Here is a 20,739-nt window from a genome sequence, read left to right on the forward strand (position 1 = left end):
TGTGCAAAGCTCTCTCTCTCTCTCCCTCTTCACTCGGTAAAACCTTCGGGTACAGCGTTTGGTATATATAAGATTCTTAAAGATATTGATAAAGTGGGCAGAAGCGAAATATTTTTGGTAGCACAAGAGGACGCGGGTGGGAACTAGAAATTCGGATTGATTGATAAAGATTAAGCTACCCCAGATTAAAGATTAAGATGAGCGATGCCACGCGCGCACACACACACACGCTCGCACACACACACACACACACACACACACACACACACACACACACACAAGAGCCAGAGCTCAACCCCCGCAAGCACAATTAGGTGAGTACACACACACACACACACACACACACACACACACACACACACACACACACACACACACACACAACACATTCCCTCAACAAAACACAGGAAAAAACAGGGGCGGAATTGCGTACGCAGCTTCCCAAGTCATTAATTTTCATCAGCCAAGTAATTTTGCAAGTTTTTTCTTCGTCGTCCTTCAGCGCACGTCAGCTTCTCTTCCTTCCTTTTACTTCCTTCCTTATACTTCCTTCAGCATGCCTCGGCTCTTCCCTTCAGCGTCCTTCACTCTCTGAAGTCTTTCCTTCTCTCATTCCTTCCTTTATTCTCCATATTTCCATAAAGGATTGTTATAATGTCTATTTACAGGGTCTCGTAGTACTGTTGGCTTCGTTCTCGACTCACAATCGGGGATCCAGAGTTCGATTCGCGGGCTGGACAGCAAGAAAATAAATCAAATGATAGTTATGTAGGCTTTGCGTGACGAGGCTATGAGGCCCCGGGTCGCGCCTCTCACGCCGCCTAACTCACAAACATCAGTTTCAAGATGACTGAATTTGCACAAGCATTATCCAACGCTGGCGAGCTCCACGTGATCCGATTAATGCATGCAATGGGTACAAGGATGGCAGAAATTCATAACCAAATCATGGGTGGCTTTGGGCCAGGGAAACCGGTTTTGGGTGCGTTGCAGATCTTTCAATAACAGGTAACGACGAATGTTCGAGTCTAGCACACAGAGAGAGAAGGGCAGGTCGGGGGGGAGGATTTGCAAGCGATGGCGAGGCTCACCAGGTCAATACGTCTTGGATGCAGAGGCTTCGCATGACTGAACTTGGTCAGGCTCGATGTACTGGTGTTTGGGTGGGAGGGGGGAAAGGCCACAGGGCTCAAGCTTGCGGATAAATTCGTATTTCCAGCAAGTTAGCTGGAAATAAACTCTTGTATTCCAGGTAACTTTGCAGTATCACTGAGGAAATATTACCTCCACAGGCCAGAGCCTGGATTCTTCAAGCACTTACGTGTCCACTTCCGAAACCTGTACATCTTTCCTCAGTCATGGCGGCTTAGTCTACATTTACCAAACAGTTTATGAGTTCCGAAGCTCTACGAGGTCGTCTATAATGACTTATAATTGCGAACTTTCCAAACTCGTAAACTGTTTAATAAATACAGATTAGGCCACCAGGATCTGACAAAAGATGTACAGGTTTCGCAATTGAACACGTAAGTGCTTGTTGCATCCTGACGCTGGACAATCCTCCACCCTATGATAATGATTCATGTAAGATCAAAGAAAGAGATTAAGAGCAATACAGTAGACGAGAGGCTTCTCCTAGTCTACATGTGAGGGGTGAGAGGCTTCTCCTAGTCTACATGTGAGGGGTGAGAGGCTTCTCCCTAGCCTACATGTGAGGGGTGAGAGGCTTCTCCTAGTCTACATGTGAGGGGTGAGAGGCTTCTCCTAGTCTACATGTGAGGGGTGAGAGGCTTCTCCTAGTCTACATGTGAGGGTGAGAGGCTTCTCCGAGTCCACATGTGAGGGGTGAGAGGCTTATCCTAGTCTACATGTGAGGGGTGAGAGGCATCTCCCTAGCCTACATGTGAGGGGTGAGAGGCTTATCCTAGTCTACATGTGAGGGGTGAGAGGCTTATCCTAGTCTACATGTGAGGGGTGAGAGGCATCTCCCTAGCCTACATGTGAGGGGTGAGAGGCTTATCCTAGTCTACATGTGAGGGTGAGAGGCTTCTCCCTAGCCTACATGTGAGGGGTGAGAGGCATCTCCCTAGCCTACATGTGAGGGGTGAGAGCCTTATCCTAGTCTACATGTGAGGGGTGAGAGGCATCTCCCTAGCCTACATGTGAGGGGTGAGAGGCTTATCCTAGTCTACATGTGAGTGGTGAGAGGCATCTCCCTAGGCTACATGTGAGGGGCTTCTAGTCTACATGTGAGGGGTGAGAGGCTTATCCTAGTCTACATGTGAGGGGTGAGAGGCTTATCCTAGTCTACATGTGAGTGGTGAGAGGCATCTCCCTAGGCTACATGTGAGGGGCTTCTAGTCTACATGTGAGGGGTGAGAGCCTTATCCTAGTCTACATGTGAGGGGTGAGAGGCATCTCCCTAGGCTACATGTGAGGGGCTTCTAGTCTACATGTGAGGGGTGAGAGGCTTATCCTAGCCTACATGTGAGGGGTGAGAGCCTTATCCTAGTCTACATGTGAGGGGTGAGAGGCATCTCCCTAGCCTACATGTGTGGTAGAACAGTGTTCCAACCCAGTTCCTACACCCGAGGCGAGGCAATACATGCAGCCTACACCTCTGCTGTGTAAACATTTTCCTCTAAAACTGATAAAACTAGGACAATGAAGGCACCAAAATTAATGCAGCGACGAATTTTCCTTTCTTCGAAAAAATTAAAAAAAATTAAAAAGAAAAAGATGAGCAGAGGAAACGGAGATTAAAATTTTGGTGAGAAATGTGGGAGGGAGGAGGGACTCGCACGCCACCCAGGAGCTGACGGTAATTTTGTGAACTATGCCCGATCCAAGTTTCCAAGTTAAACATTATCCACTTGCCACTAATACTTTTATTACTCCCGACGAGCTGGAATTTTTGTTTATTAATGCTTTTCAGAGTACACACACACACACACACACACACACACACACACACACACACACACACACACACACACACACACACACACACACACACACACAGAAACCTAAGTGAGGAGGCTTTTAGGGCGCTTTACACTGCCTACGTGAAGCCAGTCTTAGAGTATGCCGCGCCATCATGGAGTCCCTACCTGAAGAAACACATAAGGAAACTGGAAAAGGTTCAGAAGTTTGCAACGAGGCTCGTCCCAGAGTTACGAGGGATGGGTTGTGAAGAGCGCCTGAAGGAACTGAGCCTTACGACACTAGAAAAAAGAAGGGACAAGGGGGGGGGGACATGATAGGAACGTATAAAATACTCAGGGGAATTGACAGAGTGGAAATAGACGAAATGTTCACCCGTAATAGTAACAGAACGAGGGGACATGGGTGGAAGCTGGAAACTCAGATGAATCATACAGATGTTAGGAAGTTTTCCTTTAACGAGAGAGTAGTGAAAAAATGGAATGCATTTAAGGAGTAGGTTGTGGAAGCAAACTCTATTCATAATTTTAAAACTAGATATGATAGAGAAATGGGACAAGAGTCATTGCTGTAAAGAAGCGATGGCTAGAAAGGAGAGATCCAAGAGTCAATGCTCGATCCTGCAGGCACAAATAGATGAGTACAAACTAGTCCCAGAATTAGAAGATTGTGTTTATATAAATATAAACATATATAAATATATATATATATTATATATATATATATATATATATATATATATATATATATTATATTATTAATAAATTTATATTTATATATATAAATCCTCATTTATATATCCCCTTTTTGATACTCTTTCAACCATTTGTACACTTCACTTGTGTCCCTCTTTATTCTTACTCTTCCTATGGAATGTAAATAAAGCATTACCAGTGCTTGTACAAGGAAGGTTTCAGTGCCTGGGGATTAATTTTGCCATCCTTTGTTGTACGCGTTCCAACACCATAGGCGTTTTTTTATAGCGGGGATTCGCCTGGCACTAATCACTCAAACCTTGCCAGAAATAGCAACTTGACTGTTAGGAAATGTAGTTGGAGTTGTGTATAGCGATATTTTATTCTATCTCCCAGACCTGCTACAACTCAGCAGAGAGAGAGCTGGTCGACCTGAATGCTCCGCGAATTAAAGGAACTATTCTGTCACAGAGACACAGCTTGTTGACAAGCATTTTAAAATCCTGTTGAATCAGATAATTCTTTTTTTTTTACCACGGCTTGTGTGTTTATAGTGATTTTGCTCCAGAGTTGCCCCTCAACCTTTTCATGACAAATCATACTGGTGTGCAAATTTGTAGAATTAGTTTGTTAGTTACCTTTCCAATTTATATTATTATCCTTCTAATTTGATTCCATTTCTCTGGCTAATGTGTTTCATTGCAGCCAATGTTATCAATATTTCTGTAAATCACTTGTGAATAAAGTTTATAAATAAAAAATCTAAGTTAATAAGGAGCTCCCCAGTAGTGGGGCCCTCGGACCCCTGTTATCTCTAACTCCAATCCCCCGACAGGTAATTTGGGTCCATCCACAGCCCCCAACACACAGCCACTGCCCCCAACACACAGCCACAGCCCACAGCACACAGCCACAGTCTCCAACACACATCCACAGCCCCCAACACACAGCCACAGTCTCCAACACACAGCCACAGTCTCCAACACACAGCCACAGTCTCCAACACACAGCCACAGCCCCCAATACACAGCCACAGCCCCCAACACACAGCCACAGCCTCCAACACACAGCCACAGCCCCCAACACACAGCTACAGCCTCCAACACACAGCCACAGCCCCCAACACACAGCCACAGCCCCCAACACACAGCCACAGCCCCCAACACACAGCCACAGCCTCCAACACACAGCCACAGCCCCCAACACACAGCCACAGCCCCCAACACACAGCCACAGCCTCCAACACACAGCCACAGCCCCCAACACACAGCTACAGCCTCCAACACACAGCCCCAGTCTCCAACACAGTCCCAACACAGCCCCCCCACCCCACACACCAGTACCTCCCACCCCACACACCAGTACCCCCCACCCCCCCACCCCCCCTGGTAATAAACTACCTCCACCACTTATTGTGTTCCAGACAATTTTTAAACTTTTTGTCATTAAATAAAAAAAAATCAAATTTTACCCCCTGAATATTTATTTCCATTTTTTGTAGCCAAAAGGCAATTAACAGAGTATTTGTCAGCTTCGCGCTCATTAAAAGAACAAAATTCATTATTAATGTATTTATTTATTGGTTCATGTTTGATCGTAATGTTTTTGAGTGTTACTCTTTGAAAAAAAAACAAAAAAAAAAGATGTTTTAGACCATTTGCAATATTTTCAGGCCTTAGAGTGAAACCCTTCGGGAACAAAAGAAGGTGTGCCGGGCGCAACGCTTGCAATACGTGCAATAGGGCTAATAATTGACTTTTATACTGGTATCATAGCTAATAGGTCAACACGGCATTCGATTCAATATAACATAAGGGTCAGTATAGTATAAGGTTAATAATGTTTAAGGGTCAGTATAGTATAAGGTTAATAATGTTTAAGGGTCAGTATAGTATAAGGTCAATAATGTATAAGGGTCAGTATAGTATAAGGGTCAATAATGTATAAGGGTCAGTATAGTATAAGGTCAGTAATGTATAAGGATCAGTATAGTATAAGGGTCAATAATGTATAAGGGTCAGTATAGTATAAGGTCAGTAATGTATAAGGGTCAGTATAGTATAAGGTCAGTAATGTATAAGGGTCAGTATAGTATAAGGGTCAATAATGTATAAGGGTCAGTATAGTGTAAGGTCAGTAATGTATAAGGGTCAGTATAGTATAAGGGTCAATAATGTATAAGGGTCAGTATAGTATAAGGTCAGTAATGTATAAGGGTCAGTATAGTATAAGGTTAATAATGTATAAGGGTCAGTATAGTATAAGGGTCAATAATGTATAAGGGTCAGTATAGTATAAGGTCAATAATGTATAACGGTCAGTATAGTATAAGGTTAATAATGTATAAGGGTCAGTATAGTATAAGGGTCAATAATGTATAAGGGTCAATAATGTATAAGGGTCAGTATAGTATAAGGGTCAATAATGTATAAGGGATCAGAACAGCAACACACCACCTAGGGGCCTACAGAACGTTCTATACACCACCTATACAATTCATACACAAAAGTGTATATTGAGAGGCGGGCCGAAAGAGCCAGAGCTCAACCCCCGCAAGCACAACTAGGCGAATACAACGAGGTGAATACACACACCCACAATAGTCATATTCACCGTTACCTCGATTACAGTAATTACATTGGCCATACAAATTACCCCCATTTGCTAACACTAGAGTTTGCTACCCATGAGGTATAGTTATTACGTGACGTCACATCGTCAGCCATAAACACTAGGGCGGGCCAGTGGTGGAAACACAGTGTTGGGTGGCTCAGCTAGTAATTAATCCCACATTATATTTGATTTTGTTGCGCCCTGACCCCCCTTTGGGGAGGAGGGGGGGTCATCGGAAGACAACCTTTTAAAAATATAGCAGTTCCATATATGGATGTTAGCAGCTGTCTAACTGCCAGGTACCTATTTACTGCTAGGGGGACAGACGCATCAGAGTGATAGAAACTCAGCCCATTTGTTTCCTCCCATCGCCGGGGATTGATCCCCGGACCATAGGATGACGAATCCCGAACGCTGTCCACTCAGAAGTCATGCCCCAAGACTCGTGTGTGTGTGTGTGTGTGTGTGTGTGTGTGTGTGTGTGTGTGTGTGTGTGTGTGTGTGTGTGTGTTAGAGAGAAATAATAAGAGGAAAAATAGATTGGTTAGAAAAGCGGGGTCCAGCTGCTAATAGCTCGATTCTGAAAACACACACACCCACACACACACACACACACACACACACACACACACACACACACACACACACACACACACACACATAGTAGATACACATATACTAAGATACGGAAGTCCAAGAAAACAAAACAAAACATATACATATAAAAATATCAATAATCTTTCATTTTTTATATAACGAAAATGTTCATCGACATAACTAAATTCAAGGAAGTAACGACGGAACAACTTATGAACAAAATCAAATTGTTTGGCGAAACCAAAAAATGTCGGGGTTGCGGGTTCAAGAGGCAGCGAGGAGAAGCCTACATAGATCTGCGAACGTCGCGTTGTGAAGGGTGCCAGGGATAATAAGTAACGGATATTAGCATATTCGATTGGTTGTTAAGGAAACGTTAACTGGTGATTGTGTCGTTAATGTGAACTACCCCACAAGCAAGGTCTCTGGGAACGCCAGGCACTCTTGCACTGACCAGTGCCAACTTTGGAAGCTGACGACTTGGAAGTCAAAGCCAGTCATTCTAGGTGCAAGATGAAATGGGTACGAATTGGTGGATACAAGTTAGGACGTGGACAATTACAGGACCTGAGAGAGAGTACGCGACTCTGGACCACTGATATGGTGAGGTTCTCGCGTGAGAGAGTACATAGTGTGAGTACCTTTGTATACAGGCGAGGGACACAGCCCCGCTCCTGTGCCAGGTAAGTTCACTACGGGCTCACCATAGCCCGTGCTACTTGGAACTTTTTGTTCCCAGTAACTGAATCTATAACAACAACATGCAGACGATGGGTAGGGGGGGGGGGGGGACGCCCACCCAGTTGGGATAACCTGTAGTTAGGCTTTTGAAGGCTGGCTACCTAGTCCAATTACTGACCACCAGAATGCAGCCTACAACAAATGCCTAACTCCCTGGTATCTATTTTACTGCCAGGTGAACAGAGGCATCAGGTGTAATAAAGAAACGAGGAGGAAGGTTTGGTGCAAGGATTACTGTAAACATCACTAATACTGTAGTTCAATGTAGTATAATAATGGAAAAGTGTTTAGTTGTTGTAAACGATACTGTATATACAATATATTTACTCTAACTTGCTCGTAAATAACTTGTATATAAAAAATATGGTTTTACATACTCTGGCTGTATTAAGATAACAGTATTAAGAGGGAACCTAAATAAAGGGAAGTATATTCAGTAGAGGAGCCTCTGGAGTGGAGTGAGTTATCAGGGGAAAGCGCCAAGCCATTACGACTATATAGCACTGGGGTCAGGATAAGGATTTGGGATGGGACGGAGGGAACAGTTTCCTTCACCAGAGTGAAGGAAATTGAATGATTGTGAAAGGCAGCGTGACCCAGCTGCTGGGCGACCAACCTACATATTGTAAAAAAAATATATATTCATCAAATCTGTATATACTTCATTCGCACATATGTAACTGAATGCAATGCCGTCATATTTCAAAAACTGGCCTAGTGTACGGTGTCTTGAAGCCTCGGCATTTTCAACTGGACTATCATTAGGCATAAAGGCATAAAAGGTGGTTGGCACGGATATGATTTTTCCCCCTTATAGAACGGACGATTCGAACCTGGTGATACACACACACACACACACACACACACACACACACACACACACACACACACACACACACACACACACACACACACACACACGAATGCACTCAAGGAACCTGGTGATACACACACACACACACACACACACACACACACACACACACGAATGCACTCAAGGAACAGGTTGTGGAAGCAAATACTATTCATAATTTTAAAACCAGGTATGATAGGGAAATAGGACCGGAGTCATTGCTGTAAACAACCGATGCTCGAAAGGCGGGATCCAAGAGTCAATGCTCGATCCTGCAGACACAACTAGGCGAGTACAACTAGGTGAGTACACACATACACCCTACAAATTAGATGATGACCCGAGTGTAGACACGCCCCCGGGGGTCACCTCACCGAAGAATTACACCCACACTCATAAATTAGCAACCATAATCCCCTCCAACACCCGCAATTCAGAGGCGCGAAGCTCACATCAATGAAGAATGCATGAACTCTTTCCTTTTAGACGAGGGAGCAGCGTGTGTGTGTGTGTAAGCTCGCTACCAGAGTACGGCTAACAGGTGGGCCAGCCGCCCCCACACGCACCGAAATATTAGGTCAGTGTACGCTGTTTCTCCACCGCTTCGTCCCGAAGGTAAATTACAAGCTACGAAGCCAACAAGGTGATTATATACTTCATACACACAACGTAACTCCTATGGCTTTTCATATATTACATTGTAACAATGAAAGAGGGGGGGGCGGGGAGAGAGAGAGTAGAAAATATTGTTGTGTGTTCATTTCGTGCATAATGGGATGTTGTTTTGCAGGGAAGATAAATATACTTTTGGTAACAATATATCAATTGCAGATTGTTTCCCATTTAAAAGTTAAGTTTCTCGCAGACGTCTTCAACAGCTTGGTTACTGAACAAGCTTCTATTCAACAGCTTGGTTAGTAAACAAGAGGGCATTTCCCTAACTTTCCTATGGAGAAAATTGATGCCTTAAGCTTTTCTTTTTTTTAAACACAGGCGTGAAAACAGCTTGGTTAGTGAACAAGCTTCTATTCAACAGCTTGGTTAGTGAACAAGCTTCTATTCAACAGCTTGGTTAGTGAACAAGCTTCTATTCAACAGCGTGTGTAAATGGCGTGAAAATGTATATGATAAATCATATTTACCTTGAGTCCATGAATGAGGTGGTTACAGTGGTCCTGAGGGAGGCGGTCAGCGATGGTGACCACCACGCCCTCGTACCCGTTGTCCAGGAGCCTGAGGGAGGCCCCCACGCCCCGGGCACCACACCACCACGCCACCACACTCAACACCACACACACTCTCATGTCCGCGTGTCGCGTCTAAGTCCATCTCTGGACTTAGACTTTGTGAGACATGACCTCAGGATGGTTCATCCTGGTATCACGGGTTCTTTTCATCAATTATTGTTTTTTTGGGGCAACAAATAAATTCTATATGATAATCACGCTTCTATTTAATAATTCATTTCCACATTGTCATCTTATGATGAATTTCCACACAATAAAAAGTCGTAATTTGGAAATCAGAAAGAGATGAGTGTTGTTATGGGTATCACTAGTGAGGGTGTGAGGAGCGAGCACTGACGAGTGAGGCTACAGTCAGCTGGACCACATCACCACCACCACCACCATCTGCCACACGTCCACTTTCCTCAGCGGCGGCGGCCCAACTGTGGAGCTGAGGGCACCGCCACTCCCGACCCACCTGCCCACCTCGCTCCTCCTCCTCTCTTCTTCTCCTCCTCCTCCTCTTCTTCCTGTATCTGTTATCACTTCAAAGTGAACAATCCTCCTTGTTCGCTGCTTCGCTTTTCCCCCAAGGTGTCCTGTTTATTTAAGTATCGATATTTCGTACTGCTCTTTGTAAATCAATCATCTCCATTTGTTACATTCCTCAGCAACATAATTTTTGTATTGTGTCATTAAACCTCGAAATGCTAGAGCAAATGTCACTGTGGCGTCTGGTGCTGGAATACCACATAACTACCCAGGCCAGCAGACAGACGATAGCTTAATCTGATCGTTCGATCCAACAGTGGCTCAAGTTATATATTAAACAACCAGTATTACCTCACTTCTTGGTTTGGGCGTTCTCTCAGGTGATGTGCCTGCTTCTTGCAACACCTCTTGTATTCTTAAGATAGGCTTGGTGTTGTTCTTAAGGCCTAGAGCCACCTCTGGAGAGTTATTGAGACCACCACACTACTAACCAGAAAGTATAGCCTAGCCATGATTATAATCGAGAATTAAAGTTAACAAGTTAACTTTCAGTGTATATACACCTAGAAGCAGGGTATATATATATATATATATATATATATATATATATATATATATATATATATATATATATATATATATATATATATATATATATATATATATAACTGAAAACTCACACCCTAGAAGTGACTCGAACCCATACTGCCAGGAGCAACGTAACTGGTATGTACAGGACGCCTTAATCCGCTTCACCATCACGACCGGACAAAAGGAAGTGATAGCCGAAGCTATTTGAACCACTTCCCCGCCGGCACTCGGATGGTAATCTTGGGCATAGCATTTTATCAAATCACCTCATTCTTTGGGGCACACGTGAGGAACACAAATGCGAACAAGCCTGAATGGTCCCCAGGACTATATGCAACTGAAAACTCACACCCCAGAAGTGACTCGAACCCATACTGCCAGGAGCAACGCAACTGGTATGTATGGGTTCATACATACCAACTGTACATACCAGTTGCGTATGCCCAAGATTACCATCCGAGTGCCGGGGGGAAAGTGGTTCAAATAGCTTCGGCTATCACTTCCTTTTGTCCGGTCGTGATGGTCAAGGGATTAAGGCGTCCTGTACATACCAGTTACGTTGCTCCTGGCAGTATGGGTTCGAGTCACTTCTGGGGTGTGAGTTTTCAGTTGCATATAGTCCTGGGGACCATTCAGGCTTGTTCGCATATATATATAAACCGCTTGTTTAACGTGGATTGCAGTAAAAATTGTATGCTTAATGAAATTACAACCCGTCCTCGACTCAAGTCCATTACATCCAGTGGTCGACCCCACAGACGCATTCATAAATTTTAATATGCTGTTCATTCAAAACGGGAATTTTCTCAAGTATAAATTAATATTATAATATATTAGCATATTGTGTATATATAGGCATAGGTTAGGTTAGGTTAGGTGTTTAGGTTCTGTTGGCGATTATTTGTATTTGTAGTACGTGGGTGAAGCATTTATAGCGTTGTGATTCGAACAAAATTCGTCGGTGAAACACTTGTTCCGGATATGTTCGAACGTCAGCAGTTGTGAGTCGTGTGTAAACCGCTTTTCATTCATAAACAGGGGGTTTGGCGGGTGCATGGAATCACTTTTGGATCTTTGTTTGTAGGACGGGCTGTGAAATTATTATTACTTTATTGTTGTGGTTCGAACAAAATTCGTCAGTGAAGCACTTGTTCCGGAAGTGTTCGAACGAAATCAGTCGTGTGTAAACCGTTTTTCATTCATAAACAGGGGGTTTGGCGGGTGCATGGAATCACTTTTCTGTCTGACGGGCTGTTTACAGCGTTGTGGTCAGCCCGTCCTCCAAACAAAGACCCAAAAGTGATTCCGTGCACCCGCCAAATCTCCTGTGAGAAAATTCTTGTTTTAAATGAACAGCATGTAAAAATTTATGAATGGGTCTGTGGGGTCGACCGCTGGATGTAATGGACTTAGAGTCGAGGACAGGTTGGTTGTAGGCGATGAATCACAATAACGTGGCTGAAGTATGTTGACCAGACCACACACTAGAAGTTGAAGGGACGACGACGTTTCGGTCCGTCCTGGACCATTCTCAAGTCGATTGACTTGAGAATGGTCCAGGACGGACCGAAACGTCGTCGTCCCTTCAACTTCTAGTGTGTGGTCTGGTCAACACAGGTTGGTTGTGGTTCGAACAAAATTTGTCAGCGAATCACTTGTTCTGGAAGTGTTCGAACGTCATCAGTTGTGAGTCGTGTGTAAACTGTTTTTCACTCATAAACAGGGGATTTGGCGAGTGCATGGAATGGAATTTGGCCTTTGTTTACGAGGATGGGTATGGGTTTTGACGGCTGGATTAACAAACATTTGGCCTTTGTTGATTGATTGATTGATAAAGATTAAACCACTCCAGAGATAGCATGGGTATGAATAGCCCGTAATTTTGTTGATGACGACGGGTTGCAAAAGCAGGAGGTTTGGTGGATGCGTGTAATGAAGTTTGGCCTTTGTTAATGATGACGAGGAGAGAAAACCACAGAAAAAAAACATAATAACATGAAAACATTTTGTGAATAAATTATACATTTTTACAAACAATTCAAAATTAATTGATAAAAAAAATTACAATTAAGAACATAAAGAATAAAATTGAAATATAGTTAAAAAAAGGTAGGATAATAATTATTCAGGAATAACAGAAAACGAAACAGGGTAAGCTAATCTAAACAAACTGGCTCATTTTAAGGTAAATAATACAGCCCCACCCTCCTAAAGTGATGGTGCTTAGAGCAACTATTTGCTCAAACGTACCAATGTGTACTGTTGGACCCGGAAAAGTTCACGTTTTTGTATAACTGAATAAGCCATTTAATGGCATGCGAAAATTAATTTTGGAACTAACAGTACATATTAGTACGTTCGTACACGGATCCTTCTCTCACAAAGCTCACAAGAGACATCCAAGTTATCTTACACTTAATAATAACATTAAATAATGGAATATGTAAATATAACTATGAATGAGTATTCAACAGACAGAGAATCGGATTGGAGTAGTTAGTACTTGGGGGGGAGGGTCGTTATTAGGGATCATTACATCTTTGTGTGTTCAGTAGAACTCCAGGTTGCAATTCTTTTACCATGCCGTGGTTTAGTCCCTAGGGCGTGTGTGCTGGAACACCAACCGCATAGGTTCAAACCCTCATCACTGCTCCTACGGATTTTCTCATTGATGCAGTCCCGTTAGTGTGATTACTCTCTGAATATGACATATGTTGGTTATTGTGTATCATGTGTGTGAGTTATCGTGTGTCATGTGTGTGTGACTTATCACGTCATGTGTGTGTGTGACTTATCACGTCATGTGTGAGTTATCACGTATCATGTGTGTTATCGCATATCATGTGTGTGACTTATTGCGTATCGTGTCTGTGAGTTATCGCATATCATGTGTGTGAGTTATCATGTGTCATGTGTGTGAGTATGTCGGTGTCATGTGTGTGAATTATCGTGTATCATGTGTGTGAATTACGGTTCAGTATTTTAGTCCATCTGGGAACTCCTGTTATGACTCGCATTGCATCATTTTGAATAACCTCAACGTTTGCCCACTGGCCAGTAGAAAGAGTGAGTAAGGCTGGTTCTGCATAATCAACTAGGGAACAAACGGCGTGTATGTAAAACATTCTTAACACTTTGTGTCCCGCTCCTAGACGAGGCCCTGTGATTGCTCTCATTATATTGAGTTGTAAATTTGCTTTCTCCTTCAGATATTGAATTTGCTTGTTGAATGTCATTAAAATCTATCCACATTCCGAGATATTGATATTGTGTAACCCATTGAAGGTTAATGTCTTGAATGTGTAGGTGCCTGTCTGGAGTGTTGCCGCCTAGTCTCATTGCCTTAGACTTCTGTGCAGATATTTTTAGTCCTAAAATGCTGCATTCAGATGTTACTGTATCTAACGCCCTCATGTGCTTTTTGTGAGTTATCGCGTATCATGCGTGTAAGTTATCGTGTATCATGTGTGTGAGTTATCGCGTGTCATGTGAGTGTTGCATATAAAAGTATTGATGATTTTGGCGTCTTGAGCTGAATACGCCCGTAGGGGCGAAGCTTAATGTACCATTTACGATGGTAATCGCGTGAAATATGTTTTTTTTTTTATACTGAAGTACATATCAGTTGCCCAGGAAGTTGAGTTTAGCCACGGAGCTGCGAGCAAAGCTGGTATAGTCAGCTTAATGGATGCAATTACTCAACAGACGTGCGTGATACTTAAAAGTTTGGTGGCATCTAAGATAATAGTTATTAGCTTCCCGATAAGACGTGAGTGAGTGATGAGAGTGAGGTTGGGATGTAAGTAAAGCGCGGCTACATTTACTGGCCGTTCATCATTAGGTACCAGCGTGCCGGTGTCTTGTCATTGTCATCCCTCGTAGACCTGACCTCAAGTGGGTAAATTCACCTGCACACTACATAGCCAGTGAAGTCAAAACGAATATCAGTTCGTACCTTTGACCCACCCAGAGAGGAACATGCTTGTACCTATTTGTGTTACATCCCACCCACTACCTGGTTTAACCCGCCTTATTGATTCTGTGTACAAGGTCTCTCAAGACTGAATGATTGATGATCGAACTTTCAGAGATTATTGGGTATAGTCATGAACGTTAGCCTGGTGACCGAGGAATGCACGCAGGTCACAAGAACCCATTTTCTGTACCCAAAACAGGTTACGTTGTGCCCTAACCTAACCTTACCTATCCCCAACCTAAGTTCTGAGGTTAGATACAGCTAATATTCACAGGTAAAGAATACACAAGTATTGGGACGCATAAATGTAAAAAGTCTATCCAGAAATAACGTGGATGACGGGTTGGTAACGTGGATGACGGGTTGGTAGCTTGGATGACGGGTTGGTAACGTCAACAATGGTATATATTGATATGTATATCTATATAACAAAATTTTTGTATGTCCAAGGTTGGAGGCCAGATGCTAAGGGCTAGCTTCACCCAACTTTCACAGGTGATGCATGTGGGTTCGGGGAGTGTCACAGGCACGTCAACGTTGGTCCAAGTGAAATGATTTAGGAAATATTTGCATTTATAGAGACCCCCCCAGCCCCATGTGATTTTTATATCTGAAATATTGGTTGCTTCCTATACAGTTTTTAGCATTTTCAGTGCGTCATAATGATAATAAATCGTTCTGAGAGGACATAGGGAGGGAGTAGGGGGGGGGTACTAAGGAAGGGGTAGGACGAGGGATGGAATGAACAGGGAGAAGAGAGGAAAAGGGGAAGAATAGACCCGGTTACAGCCGGGTATCCCTTCTATATTGTTATTGATTAATAATATTGTAGGAGAGGGGGCAGAAGGGCAGGGAAGGAGAGGTAAGAGATGGGGAAGGGGGGGGGGAGAGGCTGGAAGAGGGCAAGAGGTGGGTGGGGAGAGGGAAGAAGGTGGGAGAGGCAGAGACCCGAGCAACGCCGGGTAGTCTTCTATTATCCGGAAAAATGGCTGGTTTACTGCTCATGTTTATTTCATTTATGACACTATTAAGAGGCTTATGGCCTTCAGAGAGGGCTGAATATACCTCCAAGGGAGCAGTATTATGACCTTCAGAGAGGGCTGAATATACCTCCAAGGGAGCAGTATAATGACCTTCAGAGAGGGCTAAATATACCTCCAAGGGAGCAGTATTATGGCCTTCAGAGAGGGCTGAATATACCTCCAAGGGAGCAGTATTATGACCTTCAGAGAGGGCTGAATATACCTCCAAGGGAGCAGTATTATGACCTTCAGAGAGGGCTGAATATACCTCCAAGGGAGCAGTATTATGACCTTCAGAGAGGGCTGAATATACCTCCAAGGGAGCAGTATTATGACCTTCAGAGAGGGCTGAATATACCTCCCAAGGGAGCAGTATAATGACCTTCAGAGGGAGTGAGAGATGGATGGAAATATCAGGGGAAAGCGCCAAGCCATTACGAATATGTAGCACTGGGAGAAGTCAGGATAAGGATTTGGGATGGGACGGAGGGAAGGAATGGTGCTCAACCACTTGGACGGTCGGGGATTGAACGCCGACTTGCATGAAGCGAGATCGTCGCTCTACTACTATTCATACCCCTCAGAGAGGGATGAATATATCTCTTGATTTTGTAGGATTAGTGTCGTCTGGTGAGGGATTAGTGTCGTCTGGTGAGGGATTAGTCTCGTTTGGGGAGGGATTAGTCTCGTCCGGTGAGGGATTAGTCTCGTTTGGTAAGGGATTAGTCTCGTTTGGTGAAGGATTAGTCTCGTCTGGTGAGGGATTAGTCTCGTCTGGTGAAGGATTAATCACGTCTGGTGAGGGATTAGTCTCGTCCGGTGAGGGATTAGTCTCCTCGTTAATAAGACTCAAAGTTCGCGCTGGTAATAAAAGACCTCACAGTGAACGACTGGACGAGTTCACCCGCTGATTGAAGACGAACTTTTAAATGAAACTGATGTTGATAGGATGGAGGAGGAGGGAGGTGATCTTGGCCTCCTGGGTGAGGCTCCTGGGAGGAGGAAGGTGATCTTGGCCTCCTGGGTGAGGCTACTGGGAGGAGGGAGGTGATCTTGGCCTCCTGGGTGAGGCTACTGGGAGGAGCAAGGAGGTGATCTTGGCCTCCTGGGTGAGGCTACTGGGAGGAGGAAGGAGGTGATCTTGGCCTCCTGAGTGAGGCTACTGGGAGGAGGAAGGAGGTGATCTTGGCCTCCTGGGTGAGGCTACTGGGAGGAGGGAGGTGATCTTGGCCTCCTGGGTGAGGCTACTGGGAGAAGGAAGGTGATCTTGGCCTCCTGGGTGAGGCTACTGGAAGGAAGGAGGTGATCTTGACCACCAAGGAGGAGAGATAAGATAATAAAGTTCAGAGCCGCGGTAGCACCTTGTCCTCACCCTCAATGCCTGGCAAGGATGCCGCTCTCCACCAAAACGTCAACAATCCGTTGCTTTAGGGACGTTAAACGCACCGAAATAATGACGCTTTTATCGAACTAATGATCAGCGATAGATTTGGGTTAGGCTATACAGTTTCCGATCTGGCGGTCGCCAACTTGTTATAACGGGCTGGTGGGCGCAATATAGGACCCAGAGACCGTTATAGGGAGTTTGGAGCTTCTCGTTAAGATGATTATATAACTTCAAAGTCCAGCAATCACTTCGAAAAATTGTTCTTTAGTGATTTGTATTAGGTCAGTTGTGTCCATCTTTCTTAGCAGACCAATTACCTAAGGCGTTCAAGTCGGCTTGCAGCCTCTTAGGCGCTGCTGCTGTTGTAACCTCAGAGGAGCTGCTGCTGTTTCAACCTCAGCAGAGGAGCTGCTGCTGTTTCAACCTCAGAGGAGCTGCTGCTGTTTCAACCTCAGCAGAGGAGCTGCTGCTGTTTCAACCTCAGAGGAGCTGCTGCTGTTTCAACCTCAGCAGAGGAGCTGCTGCTGTTTCAACCTCAGAGGAGCTGCTGCTGTTTCAACCTCAGAGGAGCTGCTGCTGTTTCAACCTCAGAGGAGCTGCTGCTGTTTCAACCTCAGAGGAGCTGCTGCTGTTTCAACCTCAGAGGAGCTGCTGCTGTTTCAATCTCAGAGGAGCTGTTGCTACGTTGCTTGCGTGTTGATAGCGTCAGAGGCATATTGTCGACCAAGTAACACACATATTCCATTATCGATAAAAAATAGGAAAATCAAAAACTGAAATTAAAATGAAAATATGAAAATTGAAAATGAAAACTCAGTGGCACTCTAATTCATTTGCATTTCCAATGAATTACGTCCAAGTATACTCAATACAACACTAGGGTTGGTCTAATACAGCAATACACGTATACTCAATACAACATTAGGGTTGGTCTAATACAGCAATACACGTATACTCAATACAACATTAGGGTTGGTCTAATACAGCAATACACGTATACTCAATACAACATTAGGGTTGGTCTAATACAGCAATACACGTATACTCAATACAACATTAGGGTTGGTCTAATACAGCAATACACGTATACTCAATACAACACTAGGGTTGGTCTAATACAGCAATACACGTATGCTCAATACAACATTAGGGTTGGTCTAATACAGCAATACAAGTATACTCAATACAACATTAGGGTTGGTCTAATACAGCAATACAAGTATACTCAATACAACATTAGGGTTGGTCTAATACAGCAATACACGTATACTCAATACAACAATAACATTGGGGACTCTTTCAGTATTGTGGAAAAAGGATTCAAGTCTATTCCGTGTTGGTAGGCAATAGATATAGAACGCCGGTATCAATTATCATTGGATTCTATTATCAATGGGGGATCGATCATCACTGGAATCTATTAGCACTTGCATCTATCATCACTGGCATCGATCTTCTAATATATGTGTACGTCAGTTGTGGGAGAATAACTTGTAGTGATCATGTCAAGTGTTGACCAGACCACACACTAGAAGTTGAAGGGACGACGACAATCGACTTGAGAATGGTCCAGGACGGACCGAAACGTCGTCGTCCCTTCAACTTCTAGTGTGTGGTCTGGTCAACACACTTCAGCCACGTTATTGTGACTCATCGCCTCCATGTCAGGTGTTATTCCTACTCGTCTTCAGATGTACAAATTAGTAATTGTTCACAGTCTAGATTTGCAAATAGACAAGTATTGTTGACATGTTTACCTTCGTTGTTTACAAACACATTTGTGGTAGTAGAGTGTGGTTAAGGTTACGGTAGTTTGAGGTCGTTTCTCATGGGAGATTAACAAGGATGGTTGAGACCAATAGGTGCAGACGGGAGCGTCTTAAATAGGATAAGGTTATCGTGAGGTTATCTTGAAGTTATCTTGAGGTTATCTTGAGATGATTTCGGGGGTTAGCTTCCCCGCGGCCCGGTCCTCGACCAGGCCTCCTTTTTGTTACACCTCCCCCCCCCCCCAGGAAGCAGCACGTAGCAGCTGTCTAACTCCCAGGTCCCTATTTACTGCTAGGTGATCAGGAGCATCAGGGCGAAGGAAACTCTGCCCATATGTTTCCGCCTCCGCCGGAACCCGGAAATCTTAAGACTACGAATTCCGAGCGCCGTCCACTCAGCTGACAATGTGTCACGAATCACCAGACCTGCCAACACTAGCCCCCAACCTCCACTGTGGTGGAACATTTGAAGGTTGGTACGCTTGTTCCAGCTTGCTACCCGTCCTCACACCATGGCCATTCCATCCAGCGTTCGATCCCAAAGACGTATTCGTCAATTTTAACATGCTGATCGTTCAAAATAGGAATTTTCTCAAATATAAATTAATACTGTTATATATTAGCATACTGTGCATATTTAGACATTGGTAAGGTTAGGTGTTTAGGTTCTGTTGGCGATTATTTGTATTTGTAGTACGTGGGTGAAGCATTTACAGCGTTGTGGTTCGAACAAAATTCGTCAGTGAAGCACTTGTTCCGGAAGTGTTCGGACGTCATCAGTTGTGAGTCGTGTGTAAACCGTTTTTCATTCATAAACAGCTGGGGGTTTGGCGGGTGCATGGAATGGACTTTGGGTCTTTGTTTATGAGGACGGACTGGAGGACGGGCAGGAGGACGGACTGCCTGCCTGACCCTTGAGCGATGTGTCACTCACCGAAGCCTCGTCCACCTCGGTGTCTGAACCCTTCCTATTGGTTGCCATTTTGTCATTAACAATATTCTCTTTGACTGCAGCTCCCTGTCACCCGTTGATCAAGGGATCTATTATCTATTGAAGGACCAGATGCACCAAACTGTGTATTTTTCATTTTATAACTTTAATGCCCGTGTGTGTGGGGAGGTTAACTTACCTATTAGTACTAACCTATCGGTGACTACTGGGAAGAGAGATATTGCTCTTCATGCCCCGCCTTCGGCCCTTGTTGTGTCTGTTCTAATTTAACTATTCAGACGTTCGAATTCAATGGCAAATCAGGATTTAAAATTGTGGATGGAGGTGGCTTCTACAGCTTCTTTCAGTTCATGTGTTGACTTCTTCAGAGTACGAGTATTTCCTTACATTTCTCGGCTCATTGGCTTTACCAGCATACACTTATGTTCCAGTATCTTTCAATTTAAGAAGCCTATCCCTGTCCACCTTGTGCCCACGGTATCCTGCATGTTGAGATCATATCCCCTGTGTGTTTATGCCTTCCCATTCGTCTATGTTTGTATACCGTTTAGTTCATTAATCAATCATTATATCTTTAAAAACAGCAATATATTTTCTATATATATTTATCCCGAACAAAATCGTAGTCAAATTTTACGTAAAAGAATAAATTTAATCTATTTAATAATTCCATAAAATCCTTATATTACAAACAAAATCTCGTATAGCATTTCGCATCAAATAGAACATACATAAATGTTTAATAACATTTTATACATAACAGACAGACGAGAGCTGAATTCTATGTTACAACCCAGCAGAAAGTATCGGAAATAGTCGGTCAAAAAACTTTTAAAACTCTTGGCTGATTCAGTGTTCAATTATTTTATCGACTTTGAAAGA

At 43.7% G+C, this 20,739-nt stretch overlaps 1 protein-coding gene across 1 annotated transcript in view; it reads right to left on the bottom strand.

Annotated features, from left to right (window-relative positions):
- LOC123751544 (calcium-activated chloride channel regulator 1) overlaps window positions 1–10,099 on the bottom strand; it is a 123,695-nt gene extending 113,596 nt beyond the window's left edge. The window contains exon 1 of the mRNA XM_069304050.1: window positions 9,585–10,099. Coding sequence (XP_069160151.1) covers window positions 9,585–9,746 — 162 coding nt within the window. The 5' untranslated portion in view covers window positions 9,747–10,099. The remainder of the gene's footprint in view (window positions 1–9,584) is intronic.
- Window positions 10,100–20,739: the final 10,640 nt, after the last annotated feature.

Source organism: Procambarus clarkii, chromosome 51 (genome assembly GCF_040958095.1).
Source record: "Procambarus clarkii isolate CNS0578487 chromosome 51, FALCON_Pclarkii_2.0, whole genome shotgun sequence".
NCBI lineage: Eukaryota > Metazoa > Arthropoda > Malacostraca > Decapoda > Cambaridae > Procambarus > Procambarus clarkii.